The 22,730-nt window shown below is 47.3% G+C and overlaps 1 protein-coding gene across 1 annotated transcript; it reads right to left on the bottom strand.

Annotated features, from left to right (window-relative positions):
* Positions 1-2,654: 2,654 nt before the first annotated feature.
* Positions 2,655-22,344, bottom strand: FAM20B (FAM20B glycosaminoglycan xylosylkinase). Its single transcript, XM_075332392.1, has 7 exons — positions 22,329-22,344; positions 22,080-22,197; positions 21,845-21,954; positions 21,574-21,745; positions 19,839-20,030; positions 6,465-6,524; positions 2,655-6,201 (listed from the first exon to the last, which is right to left on the bottom strand). The coding sequence occupies exons 1-7, from the start codon at positions 22,342-22,344 to the stop codon at positions 5,970-5,972; spliced, it is 900 nt and encodes a 299-aa protein (XP_075188507.1). The 3' UTR covers positions 2,655-5,969.
* Between the last annotated feature and the right edge of the window lie 386 nt (positions 22,345-22,730).

Raw genomic sequence — 22,730 nt, 5'->3', positions numbered from 1 at the left:
GGCAGGCGGCTGCAGGACCGGATCACCCTGCACATAGTAATGGCAGGCGGCTGCAGGACCGGATCACCCTGCACTCAGTAATGGCAGGCGGCTGCAGGACCGGATCACCCTGCACTCAGTAATGGCAGGCGGCTGCAGGACCGGATCACCCTGCACTCAGTAATGGCAGGCGGCTGCAGGACCGGATCACCCTGCACTCAGTAATGGCAGGCGGCTGCAGGACCGGATCACCCTGCACATAGTAATGGCAGGCGGCTGCAGGACCGGATCACCCTGCACTCAGTAATGGCAGGCGGCTGCAGGACCGGATCACCCTGCACTCAGTAATGGCAGGCGGCTGCAGGACCGGATCACCCTGCACATAGTAATGGCAGGCGGCTGCAGGACCGGATCACCCTGCACATCCTGTTGTAGGATGAAATTGGCTCCAATCAAGCGCTGTCCACAAGGTATGGCGTGGGGTTGTAAAATGGAGTGATGGCCTTCTTTATTCAAAATCCCTTTTACCTTGTACAAATCTCCCACTTCACCTGCACCAAAGCAACCCCAGACCATCACATTACCTCCACCATGCTTGACAAAAGGCGTCAGGCAGTCTTCCAGCATCTTATCAGTTCTGCGCTTCACAAATGTTCTTCTGTGTGATCCAAACACCTCCCACTTGGATTCGTCTGTCCATAACACTTTTTTCCAATCTTCCTCTGTGCAATGTCTGTGTTCTTTTGCCCATATTAATCTTTTCCTTTTATTAGCCAGTCTCAGATATGGCTTTTTCTTTGCCCCTCTGCCCTGAAGGCCGGCATCCCGGAGTCTCCTCTTCACTGTAGACGGTGACACTGGTGTTTTGTGGCTACTATGTAATGAAGCTGCCAGTTGAGGACCTGTGAGGCGTGGATTTCTCACACTAGAGCCTGTAATGTGCTTGTCTTGTTGCTCAGTTGTGCAGCGCGGCCTCCACTTCCCTCTACTCTGGTTACAGCCTGTTTGTGCTCTCCTCTGAAGGGCGTAGTACACACCATTGTAGGAAATCTTCAGTTTCTTGGCAATTTTTTGCATGGAATATCCTTAATTTCTAAGAACAAGACTAGACTGTCGAGTTTCACATGAAAGTTCTCTTTTTCTGGCCATTTTGAGAGTTTAATGGAAACAACAAATGTAAAGCTCCAGATTCTCAACTAGCTCAAAGGAAGGTCAGTTTTATAGCTTCTCTAATCAGCAAAACTGTTTTCAGCTGTGATAACATACTTGTACAAGGGTTTTCAAATGATTTCTAAACATCAATTAGCCTTCTAACACAGCAAACACAATGTACCATTAGAACACTGGAGTGATGGTTGTTGGAAATGGGCCTCTATACACCTATGTAGATATTGGATTAAAACCAGACGTCTGCAGCGAGAATAGTCATTTACCACATAACAATGTATAGAGGGGATTTCTGTGTAATGTAATGTGAGCTTCATTGAAAGAAAGAAAGAAAAAAAAAAAAGGAAATATCTAAGTGACCCAAACTTTTGAACTGTAGTGTGTATTAAAGTTAGTATTTTGTAAAATATCACTTTATCAATTCCTAACATCTTTGTTTTTCAAGACTCTTTTTGCAGTTATTAAATGGGACCCTTAAGGGAGTAGTCTCATGTTCAGGCTTCAGGAGCACACCGTTCCTCTGCCTCCCAGCTTCCTAATTTGCAGAATGCTTTTGATTGACAGTACAGACCAGTGAATGGTTGCACATTGAGCACGAATGGACAACTCTCTTTTGTCTTTTGCTGCCTGTGGAGATAGCTTTGCCTCTGCAGGGTTGGAGAAGATCTGGGGACTGAAGATGTCTGGATCTAGGGATGCGACTGAGGAGCAGCACTTGCAAGATCTTTTCCAATAGAGCTTGTAAGCGCTGCTCTCCTTCCCAAAGCTGATCGACAGATCAGAGGTTGCTGGTAATCTAGGCGACAAACCGTAAACACAAAGTCCTTCCGTTCTTGAGAACGAAGAGGGTTTTTAAGTAAAGGTAAAATGCAGAAGGTGCAGGTTTGGGTTTTTTTTTTAAGCGCTTTGCAATTTTATCCATTAAAGAACTTGAGAATAACCCCTTTAAATTGTATCTTCCAGTAATTAAAACCCTGTTGTGCTCATGTGATGGACTCGAGGGCACAGGACTGTATGTCTATCAGGCTGGCGTATTCTAACAAGCCCTGAATTACACATACATCCATGATGGAAAAATCAATGTGCTTTATTTAGGACACAGACGTTTGGATTTCCCCAGAGGAAGCTCCGGCCGTGTGCGCATGCGTGGTGTGTGTGTGTGTGCGCGTGGTGTGGGTGTGTGTGTGTGTGTGTGCGCGTGGTGTGGGCGTGCGTGTCAGTAGTTTCTATTCTGCACCCAAAACTCAATAATTGGAAGGGAAACTGAATTTACATTGCACATCTCAGCCCAAGCCAAGAAAGAGGCGAGAAGAGGGGGCGGGGGGGGGGGGCATAGACTGCAGCAATGTGAGCTGCACAATTGTATCTAGAACTTCACAAAATGCCGTTCTGACACCCCCCCCCGGTCCCCCCCCCTCCGTCCCCCTGTCCCCCCCTCCTTTAGGATAAATTTACGTCTGTTCCTTCACTACTGAATAAAATAAAACATTACGTGCAGCAAATAACAGGATCATGTAGATAACATTTTATTTTAAAGTCCGTCCAGAGAACAAGTCATAGAAATCCTCTTATATTCAACTTTGTAAGAACGTAGCAGCTTTTTTTTGTTTTCTTCACAATAATAGAACCGTTACCGAGTCGTGACATGTAAACGCCTGCACACGAGAGGACACAGAGCAATATGGCAGAAGTGGCACAAGGCTGGAGAGCAATAGTGCAATGAATACACCCGATAAAAACTGGACAGGTCAGTCCGGATGTGGACGACTGAGCTGCAATACCACATACTGCCTGGGGGCAACAGGGGAGCTGTTCCAGAAAAACAAGTGATCACACAATTACCTTTTGATACAGCTGTTGAGCCAAATATACAGCGTGTCCACCTATATCCTGTCCACTGCCATTAACTTGAGACTGGCGGCAGCTATAGGCATAGAAGTGGTGTCTAGGTATAGTAAAGTAGCCATGTGCTATGAAATGCAATGAAACAATGAAACAATGAAACAAGCAATGAAACCACCTGTTGGATACAAGAAATAAAACAAAAAAAATACCCCAGAAGTTTCAGTCTCTCCTCAACTTCCCCTCTTTTTGGATCCATACAGTCATTGAACATGCAAGATGGATTTCTTACCAGGCACTAATCACAATGGAGTGCAAAAATATGTATCATTTATGTATTGTGTGTGCACTCGCGTGTACTAATATAAATATATATATATATATATATATTAGTGTAAAAAACACACACATTTTGAGATGAGTAGGTAATGAACTAGACTAAGTACCTTAGAGGGGTGGTTCACCCTTATTTATTATTGGTTCTCAACATAATATTGATTTAGCAAATGTTTCTCTCAATACCTCATGCTGGCAATACTGCCTGTGAGCTGCCTGTGAGCTATTGCAGACCGCTGTTTCCCATCGCCTGACCGCCGGGCTCTGTGACCTCAGGGATCCAGTGATGTTACGCCAACTTCCTGCTGACCTGACATCACCGCGGCCGGCCGCGGTCTCTGTGAGTGATTGGCTGTGGGCAGTGTTTCACCGCTCAGCACAGCCCAGTGTGACAGCCAATCAGCTCCATCCTCCCTCACAGCAGAGCGCTGTAAGCAGGAAACACGCTGGGCTGTGATTAGCGATCAAACTCCACCCACAGCGCAGTCACGCACGGAGGCTGTGGCCGGCCGCGGTGAGGTCACGTGATCAGGAACTTGACATCACCGGATCCCCAAGGTCACAGAGCCCGGGGGTCAGGCGATGAGGAAGAGCGGACCTAATTAGCGCCTCTCACAGGCACTATTAGCAACACAAGGTATTTGAGAGAAGCAGTTTCTCAGCATAATAGTGACGTAGAAAATAATAAATATGGGTGAACCCCTTCTTTAAGTATAAAGGGTGAAGAGACTTTAAAAATCAACACTACAAAACAACTTTTTTCTGGATTTATAACAAAGGATGTGGGACAGATTTGATGAAATATTCTCCTTATTTAGACAGGTTTTGGGAAGGTAGAGGCACACACCATCAGCAAAGGAAAACATGGCAAAACAAAAGCCGGATTGCTGTCGTGCTCCGCCCGCGAGAAGTATTCTGCACTAGGGACCGGTGTGACCGGTTATCACCCGGGACAGGCGCCAGTTCTGCAGCCACCCTTTATATACCGTATGGAAACTGGAGCTATTTTGTCGGTAAACTGTGGGTTTCTGCCTTCCATTCACGTAGCAGAAGATGCCACACTCCGGCCATATCTGATGGAATAAGACAATGCAGAGGGTGCTGCACGCAGGCGTCTATGCAGCCACATCAGGCGGTATATACAGCTCATATTACCAGGAGGCCGTTTACCTTAATAAAAAAGACTAAATATAAAGTCTCAATCTCCATTTACTAAGATGTCTCCTTTTCCACACATGTAAATGGTCACCTCGCCTTCCCTCTTCTCCGGGATCCTCCTCCATTATCATTCGATGTTCTGCAGATTTCTTTTTCTAGTAAAGTCCGGTTTTATCTAATTCATGCCGTTTCCATGTATAACCCAGGAATTATACAGTACATAGGACTCATAACCACCCTGTGCCATCTTGCATGAGAAGGGCGAGAACCATGCACCCGGCCGATTAGTCTGTAGAAAACACCGGGATTCTGCAGGAACCGCCAGCACAGACATGGCCTCGTCTGCATCTCTGGCCTCAGGTCAGCACCGGAGGTTTGGTTTTAGTATCATGGGTGTCATTCTTCTCCCATCTAATGGCCAAAAACCTAAACCTGGGGGACAAGGTAGAAGACTACCCTGAACATATTGCTCTGTGTCCTATATGGAAAAGGGAAGAACAATCTGAGCAGAGTACAGAAGCAAAAGATCATTTACAGGAATTTGTGCAATTGCTGTGAACTGACCAGACAGGAGAAGGTTAATTTGGATACAGTAAATCAACATGTTGGCATACACTAATGTAAGGAGAGAGTTAATCATTGCTGCAGCTGCCATTTGGAAAGAAGAGCCTGGTGGTAAAGCAATGTCCGGGGAGGATGGATATCGCCAGTCGTGTAATCATGGCGGAGTTAGCAGGCGTTCGGCAATACACGGGCGACCTTCTGTAGAGAATCTGCACCACTCGGTTCCTGTACGATGTAGCAGCGCCACCATGTGGACACTGTGCAGCCTGTAGTCATGAAGCCACGCCCACCCTCCAAAAACAGATTATAAAAACGCAAATAACCGCCAAGAGAATAAAGACAAAATTTGCAAATGAATAAATTAGAGTCAGAAAATAAATTTTCCTCCGACGCAAATTCAGCTCCGTGAGCTTTAGGAAGTCATTATCCGTAGATTCACAAGTAACTGGAGCCCCTCCGCTGACGCGAGAGGCCGGAGCCCCTCCGCTGACGCGAGAGGCCGGAGCCCCTCCGCTGACGCGAGAGGCCGGAGCCCCTCCGCTGACGCGAGAGGCCGGAGCCCCTCCGCTGACGCGAGAGGCCGGAGCCCCTCCGCTGACGCGAGAGGCCGGAGCCCCTCCGCTGACGCGAGAGGCCGGAGCCCCTCCGCTGACGCGAGAGGCCGGAGCCCCTCCGCTGACGCGAGAGGCCGGAGCCCCTCCGCTGACGCGAGAGGCCGGAGCCCCTCCGCTGACGCGAGAGGCCGGAGCCCCTCCGCTGACGCGAGAGGCCGGAGCCATGGACGCGAGAGGCCGGAGCCCCTCCGCTGACGCGAGAGGCCGTCTGTGCTGTTTTACACCAGCGTTGTAGGTGTATGGTAAAAATAATAATATTCACACCATGTGGACGAGTTTGTAGTAATACAGTCTGTGGTAGTGCCACCGCTACACATGAGAAAGAGTCATCCGGTCCTCCACCATCACTACGTCCGTGCCAAACTGATCTATACACTGCTGGACGGTCCCTACTATGCCCTGCAGGCGGCGCTCCAAGGCTTCTAAATGAGCGTCAGACAGGAAGGGGTAGATTGGGTCGTGACTCGTGGCCGTGTGCAGAGCGGAGCGCAGGGTGCCATGTTTCAGGTGGGAGAGGCGATTCCAGGTGGAAACCCGAATGCTGCAACCAGAAAACAGTGTTAGAAGGAACGTAGATAGCGGTTCTGCAAAGTTTGTATTCTCAACTTCAATAGATTATAAAAGTATGATCTTTCGGGTGTGCCTGCCGAGAACCCCACCTGTCTGGAGACTGGGCGGCCCAAAAATCACCAGTGAGATGGGAGCGATAATGAGCATGTGCGACCGCAGGCAATGGAGCAATGTCCGCACAAGCTCACTACCACTCCATCCACATAGGGGACTAAGCAGAGCTGATTGCCTTACATGCAGCACTGATACAGCGGGGCCAGGATGCTGCGCTCATCCATCGATGGGTTGCCAAAACTGAAAGACAAAATAATACCTGGTTCAATCACAACATAGACATGAAGCATCGCTCAGTGACTGCTATTAGTGACCAGCCATCACCTCTCCATTGTATGACTGGTGACATCACGCTGCAGCAGATTAATCATCCTGCTGCATGAACCCTCGTTACCCTTACTCACACGTTCCTTCATGAACCTCACCCCATGGACTTGGGTCATGAACGGCAATTACCTAGGATCAGACGCTCGGATGACTACGTCCCTGACAACTACACATAATGGGAAGTGAATGGCGCAGAGCCTCGGTCAGGGCCTCACACTATCTCGAAGTTGTAAAAAGATTCCAGGGAAAGTCAGGATTATTGCAAAAGCGGAAAGAAAAAACCCCATAAATCTGCCCGAGCTGGAATTGTATTGTCCATTTAGGCTGGGCTCAGATCAGCCTGGTACAATGAGAAAGCCGACAGCTGCGGCTACTGGGTCCTGCGGATCACCTGAAGGCTACGATCTGGTACTAGCATCATTCAGCCTATGAACCACTACAAGAAACCCCCCAGGTGTGAACAGGCCTGAGGGTGCATTAATAAACCCCCCCAGGTGTGAACAGGCCTGAGGGTGCATTAATAAACCCCCCAGGTGTGAACAGGCCCGAGGGTGCATTAATAAACCCCCCAGGTGTGAACAGGCCCGAGGGTGCATTAATAAACCCCCCCAGGTGTGACCAGGCCTGAGGGTGCATTAATAAACCCCCCAGGTGTGAACAGGCCTGAGGGTGCATTAATAAACCCCCCCAGGTGTGAACAGGCCTGAGGGTGCATTAATAAACCCCCCAGGTGTGAACAGGCCCGAGGGTGCATTAATAAACCCCCCAGGTGTGAACAGGCCTGAGGGTGCATTAATAAACCCCCCAGGTGTGAACAGGCCTGAGGGTGCATTAATAAACCCCCCAGGTGTGAACAGGCCTGAGGGTGCATTAATAAACCCCCCAGGTGTGAACAGGCCTGAGGGTGCATTAATAAACCCCCCAGGTGTGAACAGGCCTGAGGGTGCATTAATAAACCCCCCAGGTGTGAACAGGCCCGAGGGTGCATTAATAAACCCCCCCAGGTGTGAACAGGCCCGAGGGTGCATTAATAAACCCCCCAGGTGTGAACAGGCCCGAGGGTGCATTAATAAACACCCCGGGTGTGAACAGGCCCGAGGGTGCATTAATAAACACCCCGGGTGTGAACAGGCCCGAGGGTGCATTAATAAACCCCCCAGGTGTGAACAGGCCTGAGGGTGCATTAATAAACCCCCCAGGTGTGAACAGGCCCGAGGGTGCATTAATAAACACCCCGGGTGTGAACAGGCCCGAGGGTGCATTAATAAACCCCCCAGGTGTGAACAGGCCTGAGGGTGCATTAATAAACCCCCCAGGTGTGAACAGGCCCGAGGGTGCATTAAAGTTGTGTGACGTGGTGTAGCTCCTGCTATCCCGAACGCCATCATTAGATAGTGTAGCACCCTGTGATCTGCACATCGCAGCCCTCGTCACATGAAAGCACCGCACTGTAAAGCCGGCCGGTGTCGTGCAGCCCCACCAGTGATGTACCCTCAGTTGCTCCGATTCCGGTCTCCAGAACAGAAGGAGCAAAGCTAAAACACCAACATAGGAATATAAGCACTGCAGACAGATCAGCTTACAGGAGCAGAGTAGATCGAAGTATTGGGAAAGGGTTAGGCGGGCTTTACATGTTGCAACATCGGTAACGATATGCCGTCGGGGTCACGTCGTTAGTGACGCACATCCGGCGCAGGTAGTGACATCGCAGCGTGTGACACCAAGGAGCGACGATCACCGATTGCAAAAACGACAAAAATTGTTGATTGTTGACACGTCGCTCCTTTTCATAATATCGCTGCTGCTGCAGGTACGATGTTGTTCGTCGTTCTTGCGGCACCACACATCGCTGTGTATGACACCGCAGGAACGACGAACAACTCCTTACCTGTGTCCACCGGCAATGAGGAAGGAAGGAGGTGGGCGGGATGTTACGTCCCGCTCATCTCCGCCCCTCCGCTTCTATTGGCCGGCCACATAGTGACATCGCTGTGACGCCGAACGCACCTCCCCCTTGAAGGAGGGATTGTTTGCTGGTCACAGCGACGTCGCCTACAAGGTATGTGCGTGTGACGCTGCCGTAGCAATTGCTAGCAATGTCACAGCGTGTAAAGCCTGCCTTAGTTTGGAAGAGTTAGGACAAATGAAAAGAGGTCACATTAGTAGTGGAAAAAAACACTAACTTCTTCAGTGAACACCATGAAAAAGAAAGAAACGTAGCAAAAATCTACATCTTATCATACAACTGACAAAGAAGTGAAATAAAACGTGACAAATAAAAATGGTTTCTCTAAAAATGTCATCTTGTCCCAAAAAAAAAAAAAAAAAAAAAAAAAAAAAAAAAGCTACAGCTCTCAGAATACGGCAATGCAAAAGTGCGGCCAACAACAGTTTTTTTTTACCTTTGAAAAGACAGATACCGCTGAACAGAGGCCAATATAAATAAATAAATCTTTATTTTTATATAGCGCTAACATATTCCGCAGCGCTTTACATACATCAGGAACACTGTCCCCACTGGGGCTCACAATCTAAGGTCCCTATCTGTATGTCTTTGGAGTGTGGGAGGAAACCCACGCAAGCACGGGGAGAACATACAAACTCCTTGCAGATGTTGTCCTTGGTGGGATTTGAACCAAGGACCCCAGCGCTGCAAGACTGCAGTGCTAACCACTGAGCCACCACAAGATTGCAGTGCTAACCACTGAGCCACCATGCCGCCCACCGGATCTGTAGTAACTCTGCTGTCGCACAGTGAATGCATCTATCGCGGGTGTCACCTGAATCACGTATTTCAGAGATGTAGATGGAAACCCTGATGTAAGTGCCCAGCATAAAGCACAGGATAAATGTGAACTGATCCAAAATGTTCCGTGTCTAAATAGCCACAATAGCATTCAACTCTACCCACAAAAAAAAAAAAAAAAACACATCCGTTAACGGAAATATCGGAGCTACCACATTACTGATAGCACAAAAGCTCTGGAAAAACGGCATTACATCCTAAAATAGGTTTATTTCGGAGACTGGAGGAGGAAATATGGAGTCATCATACCAAAATCTTTCTTAAAGAGACCTTTCTTTCTTGCCAGGAAATGGATAGTTACAAGATGGATGCACAGTTCAGCTGAAATCTCAATGTGCACGAGCGGCCTCTGGCAGCATGTCATTGAAGCCCTGCAGAACGCCACGGAATCACATGGCGCTGACCACAGCAATGAGGCTGGCAGCGGCGCAGCATTTCAACAAGGAGGCCGGTCACCGTGACCTGTAGAAGAAACAGAGGAAGCAGGTGGAGTGGTCTTCTCTGCCCCTCCAAGTCCCACCTCGATGCATCAAACACGTCATCGGATGGAAACTTTAGAGCAATGTTCCTCAACGTCCGCCCTCAAGAGCCACCCACAGCGCATGCTTTCAGGATTTTCTTAGAATAGCAAAGATGATGGAAACATTAAATTATCACCTGTGTTATAAGAAAGTCCTAAAAACATGCCCTGTTGGTGGAACACTGCTTGAGTGCCCCCTTAACATGTCCATGGGAAAAAATGCACAGGTTGTACGGTTTATTTTGTGTGTCGTCCGTGTGTGACATCCGTGTAACTGGTACCAGGGGAAAAAAAATGCACGATAGTAAAATATGTGCAAAGCTACAAAATGCTAGCTAGATTAAACAGATTAATGATTGATTTGGCTAAATAGCTGTAGAAGCTCCGTATCTATCTAAAGTAAAAAAAATTATGTGGGGCCCCTTCAATTTTTCATAAACAGAACAGGTAAAGCAGAAGTTGCAAACCTCAGATAAACCTTGGCTGGTTGTCAAAATAGAGGGCATCCCATGCAGTTTTTTAAAAAAAATTATATTATTAAATAATTAAAACAAACAAACGTGGGTTCCCCTCCCACATTTTTGGTGACCAGCCAATTTACAGCTTACAGCTGGGGCTGGTGTTATCAGGCTGGGAAGGTCCATGGTTATTTGGCCCTTCCCAGCCTAAACATAGCAGCTCGCGCCCGCCCCAGAAGTGGGTCACATAACCATAGGCCTTCCCAGCCTGATAATATCAGTCACCAGCTGTCTACTGTACCTTGGCTAGTTAATAAAAATGGGAGCGACCCCACGCCTTTTAATTTTTAAATTTACTTAAGGGTAAGTTCACACAGTGCGTTTTTCGCGGCATTTTTCGGGTGCGTTTTTGCTCAGAAAACTGCATGACTTTGCTTCCCCAGCAAAGTCTATGAGTTTTCATTTTTGCTATCTGCACACAGCGGTTTTTTTTTAGCTGCGTTTTTGTGGTGTCCACAAAAACGCAGCATGTCAATTATTTTTGTGTTTTTCACTGCGTTTTTCACCCATTGAGTTCAATGAGATGTTCAAAAACGCAATGAAAACAGCAAATTGCAAATATAGCTGCGTTTTAGTGCGTTTTTATTACTAAAAACGCAGCTATAAACGCAAGGGGTGGGTAGTAAAGCGACATGTACAGGAAGAGGATTCCTTCTGTCAGTCAACACAGAAGCGTGAATCCTCCCGGTACCGCCACCGCTGCTTCCATTTCCCGTCTGGTGCCATGTCAGCTCCCATGCGGCGCCATGTACGGGCGGGAGATGGAAGCGGCTGCTAAATCAAAAGTGAACAGTAGAAAAATCTCATACTCGCCTGTCTGCAGACTCCTGGTGCCATGTCCGCTCCCAGCTCCTCTCCCGGTCCCGCCACCCCCGCTCCGGCTGTATGCCGGCTCCAAGGCACGTCCGATAGCTGCATGACTTGGCCGTGAGGACCTGACTGTGATCACCTGAGGCGGTCATCTGACGCATCAGCTGATCGTAAGTCTCGCGGCGACGCCGGATTTTACCGCCGAGTGACTGATTCCCCGGCGCTTGCAGTCAGTTAATGACAGCTGCCGACAGGCCGGGTGATCTCCGGAGTTCAGGTGAGAGCACCGGAGATTAGCCCGGGATGTCTGCAGCTGTCATGAACTGAACCGCAAGTGGCAGGGAATCAGTCACTCGGCGCTCGCTGTACAGTCTCGGCTGCACGCCAGAGCTCAGGTGAGAGCTCCGGAGTGCAGTGCAGGTACCTGAATCCAGGCCTGGCATTACCGGTCCGACGCTGCACAGACCTGGGTAGTTTGTGGGGTTTTTTTTTGCACTGATGCACCAGCTGATTGTATAAACGGCTTTTATACAATCAGCTGCTGTGTCATGTGATTCAGGCCTTGAACCTGACATCATCTGATCGCTTTGCCTTCCAGCAAACCGATCAGATGATATTGGATCCGGATTGGACGGCGCGGGACCCTTGACCCAGGATTACTGCGGAGGGGGGGGGGGGGGGGGGGGGTTCTTTATTTCAATAAAGATGGAGTCACTAATTGTGTTGTGTTTTATTTCTAATTAAAATATATTTTTCTGTGTGATGTGTTTTTTTTTTATGTTTACTAGAAATTCATTGTGGCCATGTCTAATATTGGCGTGACACCATGAATTTCGGGCTTAGGGCCAGCTGATAATATACAGCTAGCCCTAACCCCATTATTATCCAGCGAGCCACCTGGCATCAGGGCAGCTGGAAGAGTTGGATACAGCACCAGAAGATGGCGCTTCTATGAAAGCGCCATTTTCTGGGGTGGCTGCGGACTGCAATTTGCAGCGGGGGTGCCCAGAAAGCTTGGGCACCCTGCATTGCGGATTCCAATCCCCAGCTGCCTAGTTGTACCTGGCTGGATACAAAAATTAGGTGAAGCCCACATCATTTTTTTTTAATTATTTCATGGAAAAAAAAAAAAAAAAAAAAAAAAAAAAAGGGGGCTTCACTATATTATTAGTTCCCAGCCGGGTACAAACAGGCAGCTGGGGGGTTGCGGGCAGCCCATACCTGCCTGCTGTACCCGGCTAGCATTCAAAAATATGGCGAAGCCCACGTTGTTTTTTTTGTTGGGGGGGGCAAAGAAATCCTGCATACAGTCCTGGAAGGAGGATGCTGAGCCTTGTAGTTCGACAGCTGCTGTCTACTCTCCTGCATACACTATTGGATAGAGGATGCTGAGCCTTGTAGTTCTGCCGCTGCTGTCTGCTCTCCTGCTAGTGGATGGAATATGCGGAGCCTTGTAGGTCTGCTCCCTCTGACTCTCCCTCCAGCATACAGTCCTGGATGGAGCATGCTGAGCCTTGTAGTTCTGCAGCTATCTGCTCTCCTGCATACACTAGGGGAGAATGAAGAACATATGGAAGAAAGAAATGACCTAAGACCTTTTTTTTCTTTTTTTCAAACAATCTTTAATGGCAATGTTCACTGATAAAAAAAAACGCAGAAAAACGCAGTGAGCAAAGATGCACCAAAACGCAGCCAAAAACGCACCAAAATGCGGTAAAAACGCATGCGTTTTTTCATGTGATTTTTAAAGATGCGGCATTTGTGCGTTTTTTAGCGCTAAAAACCGCAGCGTAAAAAAAAACGCAGTGTGTGCACATAGCCTAAATAATTTAAAAAATAAAAAAACTTGGATCCCCTCTATTTTTGATTAAAAAAAAAAGCCAAACAGCTGAGGGTTGCAGCCTGCAGCCGATGCTTTACCGGTCATGGTTATGAAAATTAGGGGGGAACCCATGTCATTTTTTTTCTTACATTATTTATTAATTTTGCCAAATAGCTGTGTGAAAACATGAAGGTGTGAAGATCCCCAATGATTTCAATTTGTCTCCAGTACATGTGAAAACAGACACCACATGTATTATATGTGTGAAGGAAGATTATTCAACAACCACAAATCAGACGCCTTCACTGCAGAGATAGATTATATATATAATATATATATATATATATATATATATATATATATATATATATATATATATATATATATATATATATATATATATATATATATATATATATATATATATATATATATATATATATATAGCCGCATCACAGCATCATTATGGCCATGGCTTCAGTTTATAGTGCCAAATCCTGCCAATATACCGTATTTTTCGGACTATAAGACGCACCGGACTATAAGACGCACCCTGGTTTTAGAGGAGGAAAATGGGAAAATAAAAAAACTTTAAGCAAAAAATGTGGTCATGACACACTGTTATAGGGCGAGGATCTGCTGCTGACACTGTTATGGGGGTAATGTCCCCAAATTCTCTACTAAGGTACCCCATCCTGGTAATGATCCTCCTGCCGTGTATATGATCCTGCTATAAACCCCCATCCAGCCTGTTCACATACCCCCCCCCCCATCCAGCCTGTTCACATGCCCCCCCCATCCAGCCTGTTCACATGCCCCCCCCATCCAGCCTGTTCACATGCCCCCCCATCCAGCCTGTTCACATGCCCCCCCCCATCCAGCCTGTTCACATGCCCCCCCATCCAGCCTGTTCACATGCCCCCCCATCCAGCCTGTTCACATGCCCCCCCATCCAGCCTGTTCACATACCCCCCCCATCCAGCCTGTTCACATACCCCCCCATCGTGCTCATATACCATCCTGGTATATGGCCTGTATCCTATAGCACAGAGAAAAAAATAAACGTTTATACTCACCTTTTCCTCACTCCCTGCAGCACCGATCATCTTCCTCTCTGCGCCACTGACGTGTGTGTGTGTGTGTGTGTGTGTGTGTGTGTGTGTGTGTGTGTGTGTGTGTGTGTGTGTGTGTGTGTGTGTGTGTGTGTGTGTGTGGAGCCGGCCCCCTGCTGCATCGCGATGTCTTCCTGTCTGTGCCGATCAGCTGACCGGCACAGACCGGAAGACATCGCGTGCTGCAGTGGGACAGCTCCACACACGGGGACGGGTGAGTAATGTGCACTGATTCACTGCACCCCGCGCTGGTAATGACGCGCGGGGGGCAGTGAATACAGCCGCACATGATCACTCCAGGCTGTAATTGCCAGGGGTGATCGTGCCGGCTCTTTACTATGCGCGCGTCCCCGCTCGTCCTCCCGCCCACCTGTCAGTGCCGGCTTCAGCGCTGATAGATGGGCGGGAGGATGGGCGTGCATATGTAATGAGCGGGCCCACGTGGTCACGAGCAGGCGCTGCTGCTGCCTGCTCGTGCCCCCGATGACCCGCAGCACCCTCATTCCCAGCCGCAGCCCTATAGTCAGACCATAAGACGCACCCCCAACTTTCCCCCAACATTTGGGGGAAAAAAAGTGCGTCTTATGGTCCGAAAAATACGGTATATGAACCTATATAATATATAAATATATTATATAAATAAAATGTTCTTTTACATATGAAAACCTATATATAAAAATATATAAAAACATTTATATAGATCTTTATATATAGGTTCTCATATCTGAAAGTATATTATATATACTGTATATAAAAGTGCATGATGAGGAGGTGGGAAAGCAGCAACATCCAAATACCATCAAAGGGTAAGACAGGTCCTAAAGAGCAGCTGAATGGGAAGAATAAGATCCGCGCCATCCATACATACGCTCTGCTGGCATCGTGTGCTGGCCACAAGAAGACCCGGAAGCTCCTCACAATGCATGGTGGTCTCCACCCCAAGATTGCACACCAACAGAAAGGAGGGTGGTCGAGGCTTGATAGGTGTCCAAGCCACCATCATGGATGAAACAAGAAGTATGAATACATCAGAAAAATGGCACCAAAAGATGAGACGCTGAAGGAGAGCCTAAGACCGCAACAACAACAGTCCGAGAAGGAAGAACAAGAACATGAAGAGCCATGGCAAGACAAGCCGCTGCATGGGATGCACCATAGACAGATAATGGAGGTGGCTGACATGAAGAAATCCTAGCAATGGCTGGAGAAAGCTGGACTCCAGGACATCGAGGCACTAATCATAGCAGCACAAGAGCAGGCGCGAAGTACCAGATCCATAGAAGCAGGGATCTACCACACAACACCCAAGGTGCAGACTATGTAAAGAAACCACGGAAACAGTCCAACATATAGTGGCAGGATGCAAAATGCAAGCAGGAACAGCGTACACCCAACGCCACAACCACGTAGCGGGAAGTGTACACAGGAATATCTGTACAGAGTATGGGCTAAGTCCCCCTACGTCCAGGTGGGAGACCCCAGAAAACGTGGTGGAGAATGAATGAAAGGGCTAAAATCCTGTGGGACTTCAAGATCCAGACGGATAAGCAAGTGGTAGCTAACCAACCAGATATCGTGATCGTAGACAAGGGTCAGAAGACGGCAATGATAATAGATGTGGCCGTGCCTAATGACAGGAACATCAGAAAGAAGGAAAAATACCAGGGCCTTAAAGAACAACCGGAGAAGATGTGGAAGGTGAAGGCCACAGTGATTCCAGTGGAGATAGGAGACCTTGGAGCAGTGACCCCTAAACTGGAAAAATGGCTGCAACAGATTCCAGGAGCAACATTGAGCTCTGTCCAGAAAAGCGCAGGAACAACGAAGATCCTGCGCAGAACCCTCAAACTCCCCGGCCTCTGCTAGAGGACCCGAGAATGAGGAAGGACAAATAACCACCCACAGGGGGGGAGAAGGTAATATATATATATATATATATATATATATATATATATATATATATACACATATACGCAGTGCTGGGAGCAACCAAGATCCTGCGCAGGACCCTCAAACTCCCCGGCCTCTGCTAGAGGACCCGAGAATGAGGAAGGACAAATAACCACCCACAGGGGGGGGGGGGGGGGGGGAGAAGGTAATATATATATATATATATATACATACGCAGTGCTGGGAGCAACGAAGATCCTGCGCAGGACCCTCAAACTCCCCGGCCTCTGCTAGAGGACCCGAGAATGAGGAAGGACAAATAACCACCCACAGGGGGGGAGAAGGTAATATATATATATATATATATATATATATATATATATATATATATATATATATATATATATATATATATATATATATATATATATATATATATATATATATATATATATATATATATATATATATATATATATATATACACATACGCAGTGCTGGGAGCAACTAAGCTCCTGCGCAGAACCCTCAAACTCCCCGGCCTCTGCTAGAGGACCCGAGAATGAGGAAGGACAAATATGTAGCTTATGAGCGCGGCCCTCACTCCTCCTGGTATCTTAATTTTGTTATTTTGTATCATCTCACATTCTCTGTACATGTCCCCTCTGAATTGTAAAGCGCTGCGGAATATGTTGGCGCTATAGAAATAAAACTTATACGAGAAATAAATATATATAGTATGGGTCTTGGAAGAAGAAACAAAAAGCCACAAAAACACAAGAATTAGCTGCATCACTATGAGGCTATGTGCGCACGTTGCGTACAGTCACTGCAGAAATTTCTGCAGCGATCTGAAGAGCACATGTGCGCTTTAAATCGCTGCAGAAATGTCCGTAGTGAAGCCGATTCCATGCGCTCTGCCTGCAGCTCCTGCCATAGACAGAGCAGGAGCTGCCGGCAAAGCGCACGGAAGAAGTGACATGTCACTTCTTTTTGCGCAGCGCTTCGGCAGTAGCCGAAGCGCTGCGCTCTAAAACGCCACGTGCGCACGGCCCCTGCACAATCTCCATAGACTGTGCAGGGGACGCAGGACGCATGCAGTTACGCTGCGCTACAAAGCGCAGCGTAACTGCATGTATTTACGCAACGTGCGCACATAGCCTGAGGTTTAAGAATGTGGTCTAGGCACATCCCTAATTCATGTCCTTTGGTTTCTGGTCTGCCCCAATTCGCCATCGTCCCAGTGATAGCAGAGGAATCTGGAGGCGGTTTATCTTCTCCAACTCCAAAGGGAATGTGCAGGACAATGGAGAGGTCCCGGCCATCGGCCACATGATCAATGCCTGACAATAACCCTATGTTATAGCTTTCCAGGAGCAGCAGAGCTCAGGCCTTATTATCTATAGGAGATAAGGACACAGCTATTGAGCAAGCAAAACTTCTGTATCTCCAAGAGACAATAATGGACAATAGTCCCTTTGTATGGAAGAAGAAAGTGCAGAATTCCTTGCGATTGTATCCCTCCCCTTCTCATACCTACACATCCACATGTAGTGAAATCTGCACGGGACGCATCATCTTCAGCGGATGATAATCTGTCCAATAGTAACAGATTAATATTAGAAGGTTAAAAATATGAGATAAATCCGATCTTGTGACACTATTTCTCTCCCAAGGGAAGGAATAAGTGGCCTCAGACTGTGGTCATTGACGCTGTTACATTGTGTCACACTGCAATCAGGTCTGCAGATATTCTGGAAAAACATTTATAAATGTAGACTCTGCCGATGTTCACACGCAGCGTTTTTTCTGATATTTTCTGCACCAATAACCAGAGCATTGGCAGAAAGACAGCTAAGTATAGTACACTTTTTTTTTTTTTGCAATGTTCGCCACCCCATTCACTTGGTGGAAAACACTGAAAAAATGACCTGCTGTAATTAAAAAAAAAAAATAAATATATATATGCATTGTGTGAATGGGAGTTGTGAAAGCTCATTTGCTTTGCAGGCAAAATAAGACATTTTCTTGAAAGCAAAAAAACAAAAAAATGCCAGATGTGAAGGAACCCATTAGGAGACTCAGCATCCTGCATGGGGTCGGCAGTGTAGGATGTACAGTGGAACCTTGGATTAAGAGTAACTTGGTTTGAGAGTGTTTTGCAAAACAAGCAAAGCTTTTTAAAAAATTGTAACTTGGTTTAAGAGCAATGCTTTGCAATAAGAGCAAATACTCGCCGTGCATGGTTCCGGTTCTGTCCTTTCACTGCGCTCTGACCCGCTCTGGAGGTAACTTTCTGTACATATGTACTGTATACTATATACCATTGCACAGTAGAGTATATACTATATAGGATGTCTATGAATTTGCATTTGTGGATACAGTATTGTACTTTCCATCTGATAACCAGTACAGCCCATTGCTTGTACTGTAATCTAATTGCCTGCGCAGTATTCCTACCCACATATGGCTTTTCACACTACGTCTTTTTAACATGCGTCCTGAACGGTTTTTTAACGCAGAAACGGATCCAGTGCAAATGCGTTTTCATTTCAATGCATTTGCAATGGACTCGCGTTAACATGCGTTCACCTGCGTTTGCGTGCGTTATAGTGAGGATCCAGAGACTTGCAGTTTAACATCTTTCAAAAACGCTACATGTAGCGTTTTTGAGCTGCGTCCAAATACTGCAAATCGCTGGATCCTGACTAAACAGCACGCAAACGCAGGTGAACGCTGGCGTGCTGATAGGCAGGATCCTGCTTGCTCTACTGAGCATGCCCAGAAGCCAGCCTCCGTGATCAGTCTCTCTCCTCCCTCTGTCTCTCTCCCTCTCTCCCCCTCCCTCCCCCTCCCCCCCCACCTGAGAGCTGCGGACAATCGTAACAAGGTAAACATCGGGTAACCACTTATCTTAGTTACCCGATGTTTACCTTGGTTACGAGCCTCGCAGCTGTCAGATGCCGGCTCCCGGTCTGGCACGTTTAGTTCCCCTCACTCCCGATCACATGACTCCAATGCCCGCCCCTAAACATCCAGTGACAGGATCCTGCAAAGTAACACATGCGTTTGCATGCGTTTTTTGCTGTAAAAGCAGGATCCGCTTTTGCAGCAAAAAAAAACGTTCAGGACGCATGTTAAAAAGACGTAGTGTGAAAGCAGCCTTAGTTCTGCCCTTATTTTGGGGAGAATAGATTTGGGGGGTATTTTTTTTGTATTGTCCTAGAATAAACATTGTCATTTATACATAATTGCTTTCTGTCTATAGCACCTCATGCACACCAACAATTCTATTATAAGCCAACGTGCAGGTGAATTAGTTTTCTATGTTTTTACTGCACGGTATTTTGTATCAGTGACTTTTATATGAATACAGTGCATTATTTTGTATTACTGTAATAAGTTTGTATAAATACAGTAAATCTTTTTGGGTTGTGGAATGAATGGTCTATGTTTCAATTATTTCCTATGGGAAAATTTGCTTTGATATAAGAGTAACTTGGTTTAAGAGCTCCCGGAACCAATTCTGCTCGTAACCCAAGGCTCCAGTGTAATGTGATTCTACAGTATGGAATTAGGAAAACTAAGAGTAGGACGATGTCCCCTACTGCATATATAGAAGCAGCCGCACCACACTGATTTTTGTGTCACTATTTATATACTCTGAACAACTGCCCGGCGTAGTTCGCTCCGATGAGGATGATACAAGGGCGTACCTGACACGACGGGGGACGCTGGTGCACACTCACCTCTTGGCGTTGTCCAGCAATATAAGCATGCTGGCTCCCTCATCATCCTGGAAACTCTCATAGTGATGGCGATCTGCATTTCCAATCAAGTAATCAAAAATGGCGGTATCAATAATATCAAGGAGTCTGGGCCCAGCGTCATAGGGAGGAGTCTTCTTCACAGCATCGCAGTAACTTTCATCATATTCCCACCTGCCAGAAATATATCCATCAGTGACAGAAGACCGGAGAAATGTAAGGAAAGGAATCACTCCCATCTTATCTACCGTATTTTTCGGACTATAAGACGCACTTTTTTCCCCCAAAATTTTTGGGGAAAGGGAGGGGGGGTGCATCTTCTAGTCCTATGGCTGCGGGGAAGAGGGGTGTGGCGGTGGTGGAGCGGATCATCAGAAGCAGGCTGTAGAAAGCGCCTACCGTGACCACGTGCACCTGCTCATCATCTCTTTTTCACATCCACCACATCCCTGAAGCCAGCGCTGAGAGGTGGGCGGGATGATGGGCGGGGGGCGCGCATAGTAAACAGCCGGCCCACGGGATCATCCCTGGCTCCTACAGCCTGTAGTGAACAAGTGCGGCTATATTCACTGCTCCCCGCGTATCATCATTAGCACGGGGGCAGTGAATAAGTATACTCACCGGCCACCGATCCCTGCAGCATTGCGATGTCCTCCTTTCTGCCGGCCCGCTGATGTGTGTGGAGAGCGGTGCACACAGCGATGACTTCATGCCTGTGCACGCAGCTCCACACAGGTCAGCGGCGCTGCTGCTGGCACAGACAGGAAGACGAGCGATGCTGCATGGAGTGAGGAAAAGTGAGTATACAGCGGGAGTCCTTCACTTGTGACCGCATATCAGACTGCAGCCAATGCGATGGTGACAGCAGGAGTCACCGCTGATCCCGCGCGGCTCATTTCACTTGTAGCCTGACCCTCACAGAGAGCGGTCGTGCTCTATAGCCGCTCTCTGTGATTGTCAGATGTAGCAGAGCCTGGAGGGGTGTTTTAGGGGTTAAAGTAGTGAAAAAGGAGGCTTTTTTGTGTTTTATTTCAAATAAAGGATTTTTTTTAGGAGATTGTGTTTATTTACTTTTTTTTTTTACAGCTTAGTAATGAGGGGGTGTCTCAGACGCCTGCCATAACTAAGCAAGGACTTGGGCCCGTTTCACACATCCGGCATTTCGCCGGATCCGGCACGCATACAGTACTGTACATTCATTTACAGTGGAAGCGCGACACCATGCGGACAAATGCGGTTGTGCATGAAGCACACAACCGCATGGTGTCGCGCATCCACTGTAAATGAATGTATTGTACTACATGCGTGCTGGATCTGGCAAAATGCCGGATGTGTGAAACGGGCCTTAGTGGCAGCTATGGGCTGCTGCCATTAACTCATTACCTCGATTGCCACCACATCAGGGCAATCAGGATGAGCCGGGAAAAGTCCCAGGATTGTTGCATCTAATGGATGTGGCAATTCTGGGCGGCTGCTGGCTGATATTTTTAGGCTTGAGGGGCTCCCAATAATGTGGGTCTCGCCAGCCTGAGAATACCAGCCCCCAGCTGTGAGACTTTATCTTGGCTGGTTATCAAAATTAAGGGGGGGGGGTTCCACACGTGTCATGACCACATTTTTTGCTTAAGATTTTATTTTCCTATTTTCCTCCTCTAAAACAAAGGTGCATCTTATGATCCAGTGCGTATTATAGTCTGAAAAATACGGTATATCTTACCTTGCCAATTTGCCTTCCCGATACGTTCTCCCCCAGGGGTGTCTGTGCTTCTGGAGAGGCCAAACATCAGGAAGCCAGAGAGTAACCGAACCCTCCATCACCTCCCTCTCGGCACAGGCGGGTTCGGTTTCTCGGCAGTAGTAACATTTTCCATAGAAGCAGCTGTTGTTCCCTGTGGGAAAAACAAATCACAAACCCATTGGGATACATTCTTCAGTGCCCCTAGCAGCAGACACTTGTGGGAATGATGGGAGTGGTGGTCCGTACTCACCTTGCTTTAGAAAGGTGCTCAGCAGCTGCTCAGTAGCTACAGGTTTGATCTCCGTGATAAGATTCACGTATCGGCCGACGACTAACGGGGCCCGTCTGAAGCCGAGAATCCTATAAAATGTGAACACAGACGGTCATTGACAAAAAAAAAAAAAAAAAAGTGTGGAGTAAAGTCACAAATCTGCACTTAGTGCATCTTCATCCCAGAGGGAACAGATCTATCCTCGCACACTTACCGATCCAGGTGGAAGGCGGCCACTTCTGCGTTGTGCCGATCATAGCCAGCGTAGGGCTCTCCCTCTACCACGTAGTCTCTGCTGTATCTGTAACCCAAACACCGCAGCATGTGTGAGCCTGTGCACACCATGAAAGTACAAAGGCCATACTATCCAGATAACGGCAGACACTAAGCACCACGCTGGCGTTTGTCTTTATTTTACAGCTGGAGAGGTGCTTTAAATCAAAGTCCCCCGTCTGATACTCACCTTCCGGCAGCTTCATCTTCTGTCGCCGCGACTCCAGTCTCTGCCGACACGGCACTGCACAGAGGTCACAATTCAACAAACGTCTATGAGAGCCTTGTTGTGGCTCTCATAGACCTGCATTGAGCACTTGTGATGTAAGATGTGAGTTAGATGTTACAGGCGCAAGATGGCGCCTCAGGACCAGAGCGACAGTGAAAAAAGATGGAAATGCCGGAGGGTGAGTACAAGATCGGGGAAGCCACCTAAGATTTAAAGCACCACTCGAGCACTTAAGCAACAAATTAAAAAAAAAAAAGATCCATATCCATCACACACACTAAATTAATATATATATATATATATATATATATATATATATATATATATATATATATATATATATATATATATATATATATATAT

The sequence above is a fragment of the Anomaloglossus baeobatrachus genome, unplaced genomic scaffold (assembly GCF_048569485.1).
Source record: "Anomaloglossus baeobatrachus isolate aAnoBae1 unplaced genomic scaffold, aAnoBae1.hap1 Scaffold_3172, whole genome shotgun sequence".
Taxonomy (NCBI): domain Eukaryota; kingdom Metazoa; phylum Chordata; class Amphibia; order Anura; family Aromobatidae; genus Anomaloglossus; species Anomaloglossus baeobatrachus.
The sequence above is the reverse complement of the archived record's forward strand: the minus strand, read 5'-3'. Positions and strand labels throughout refer to the sequence as shown.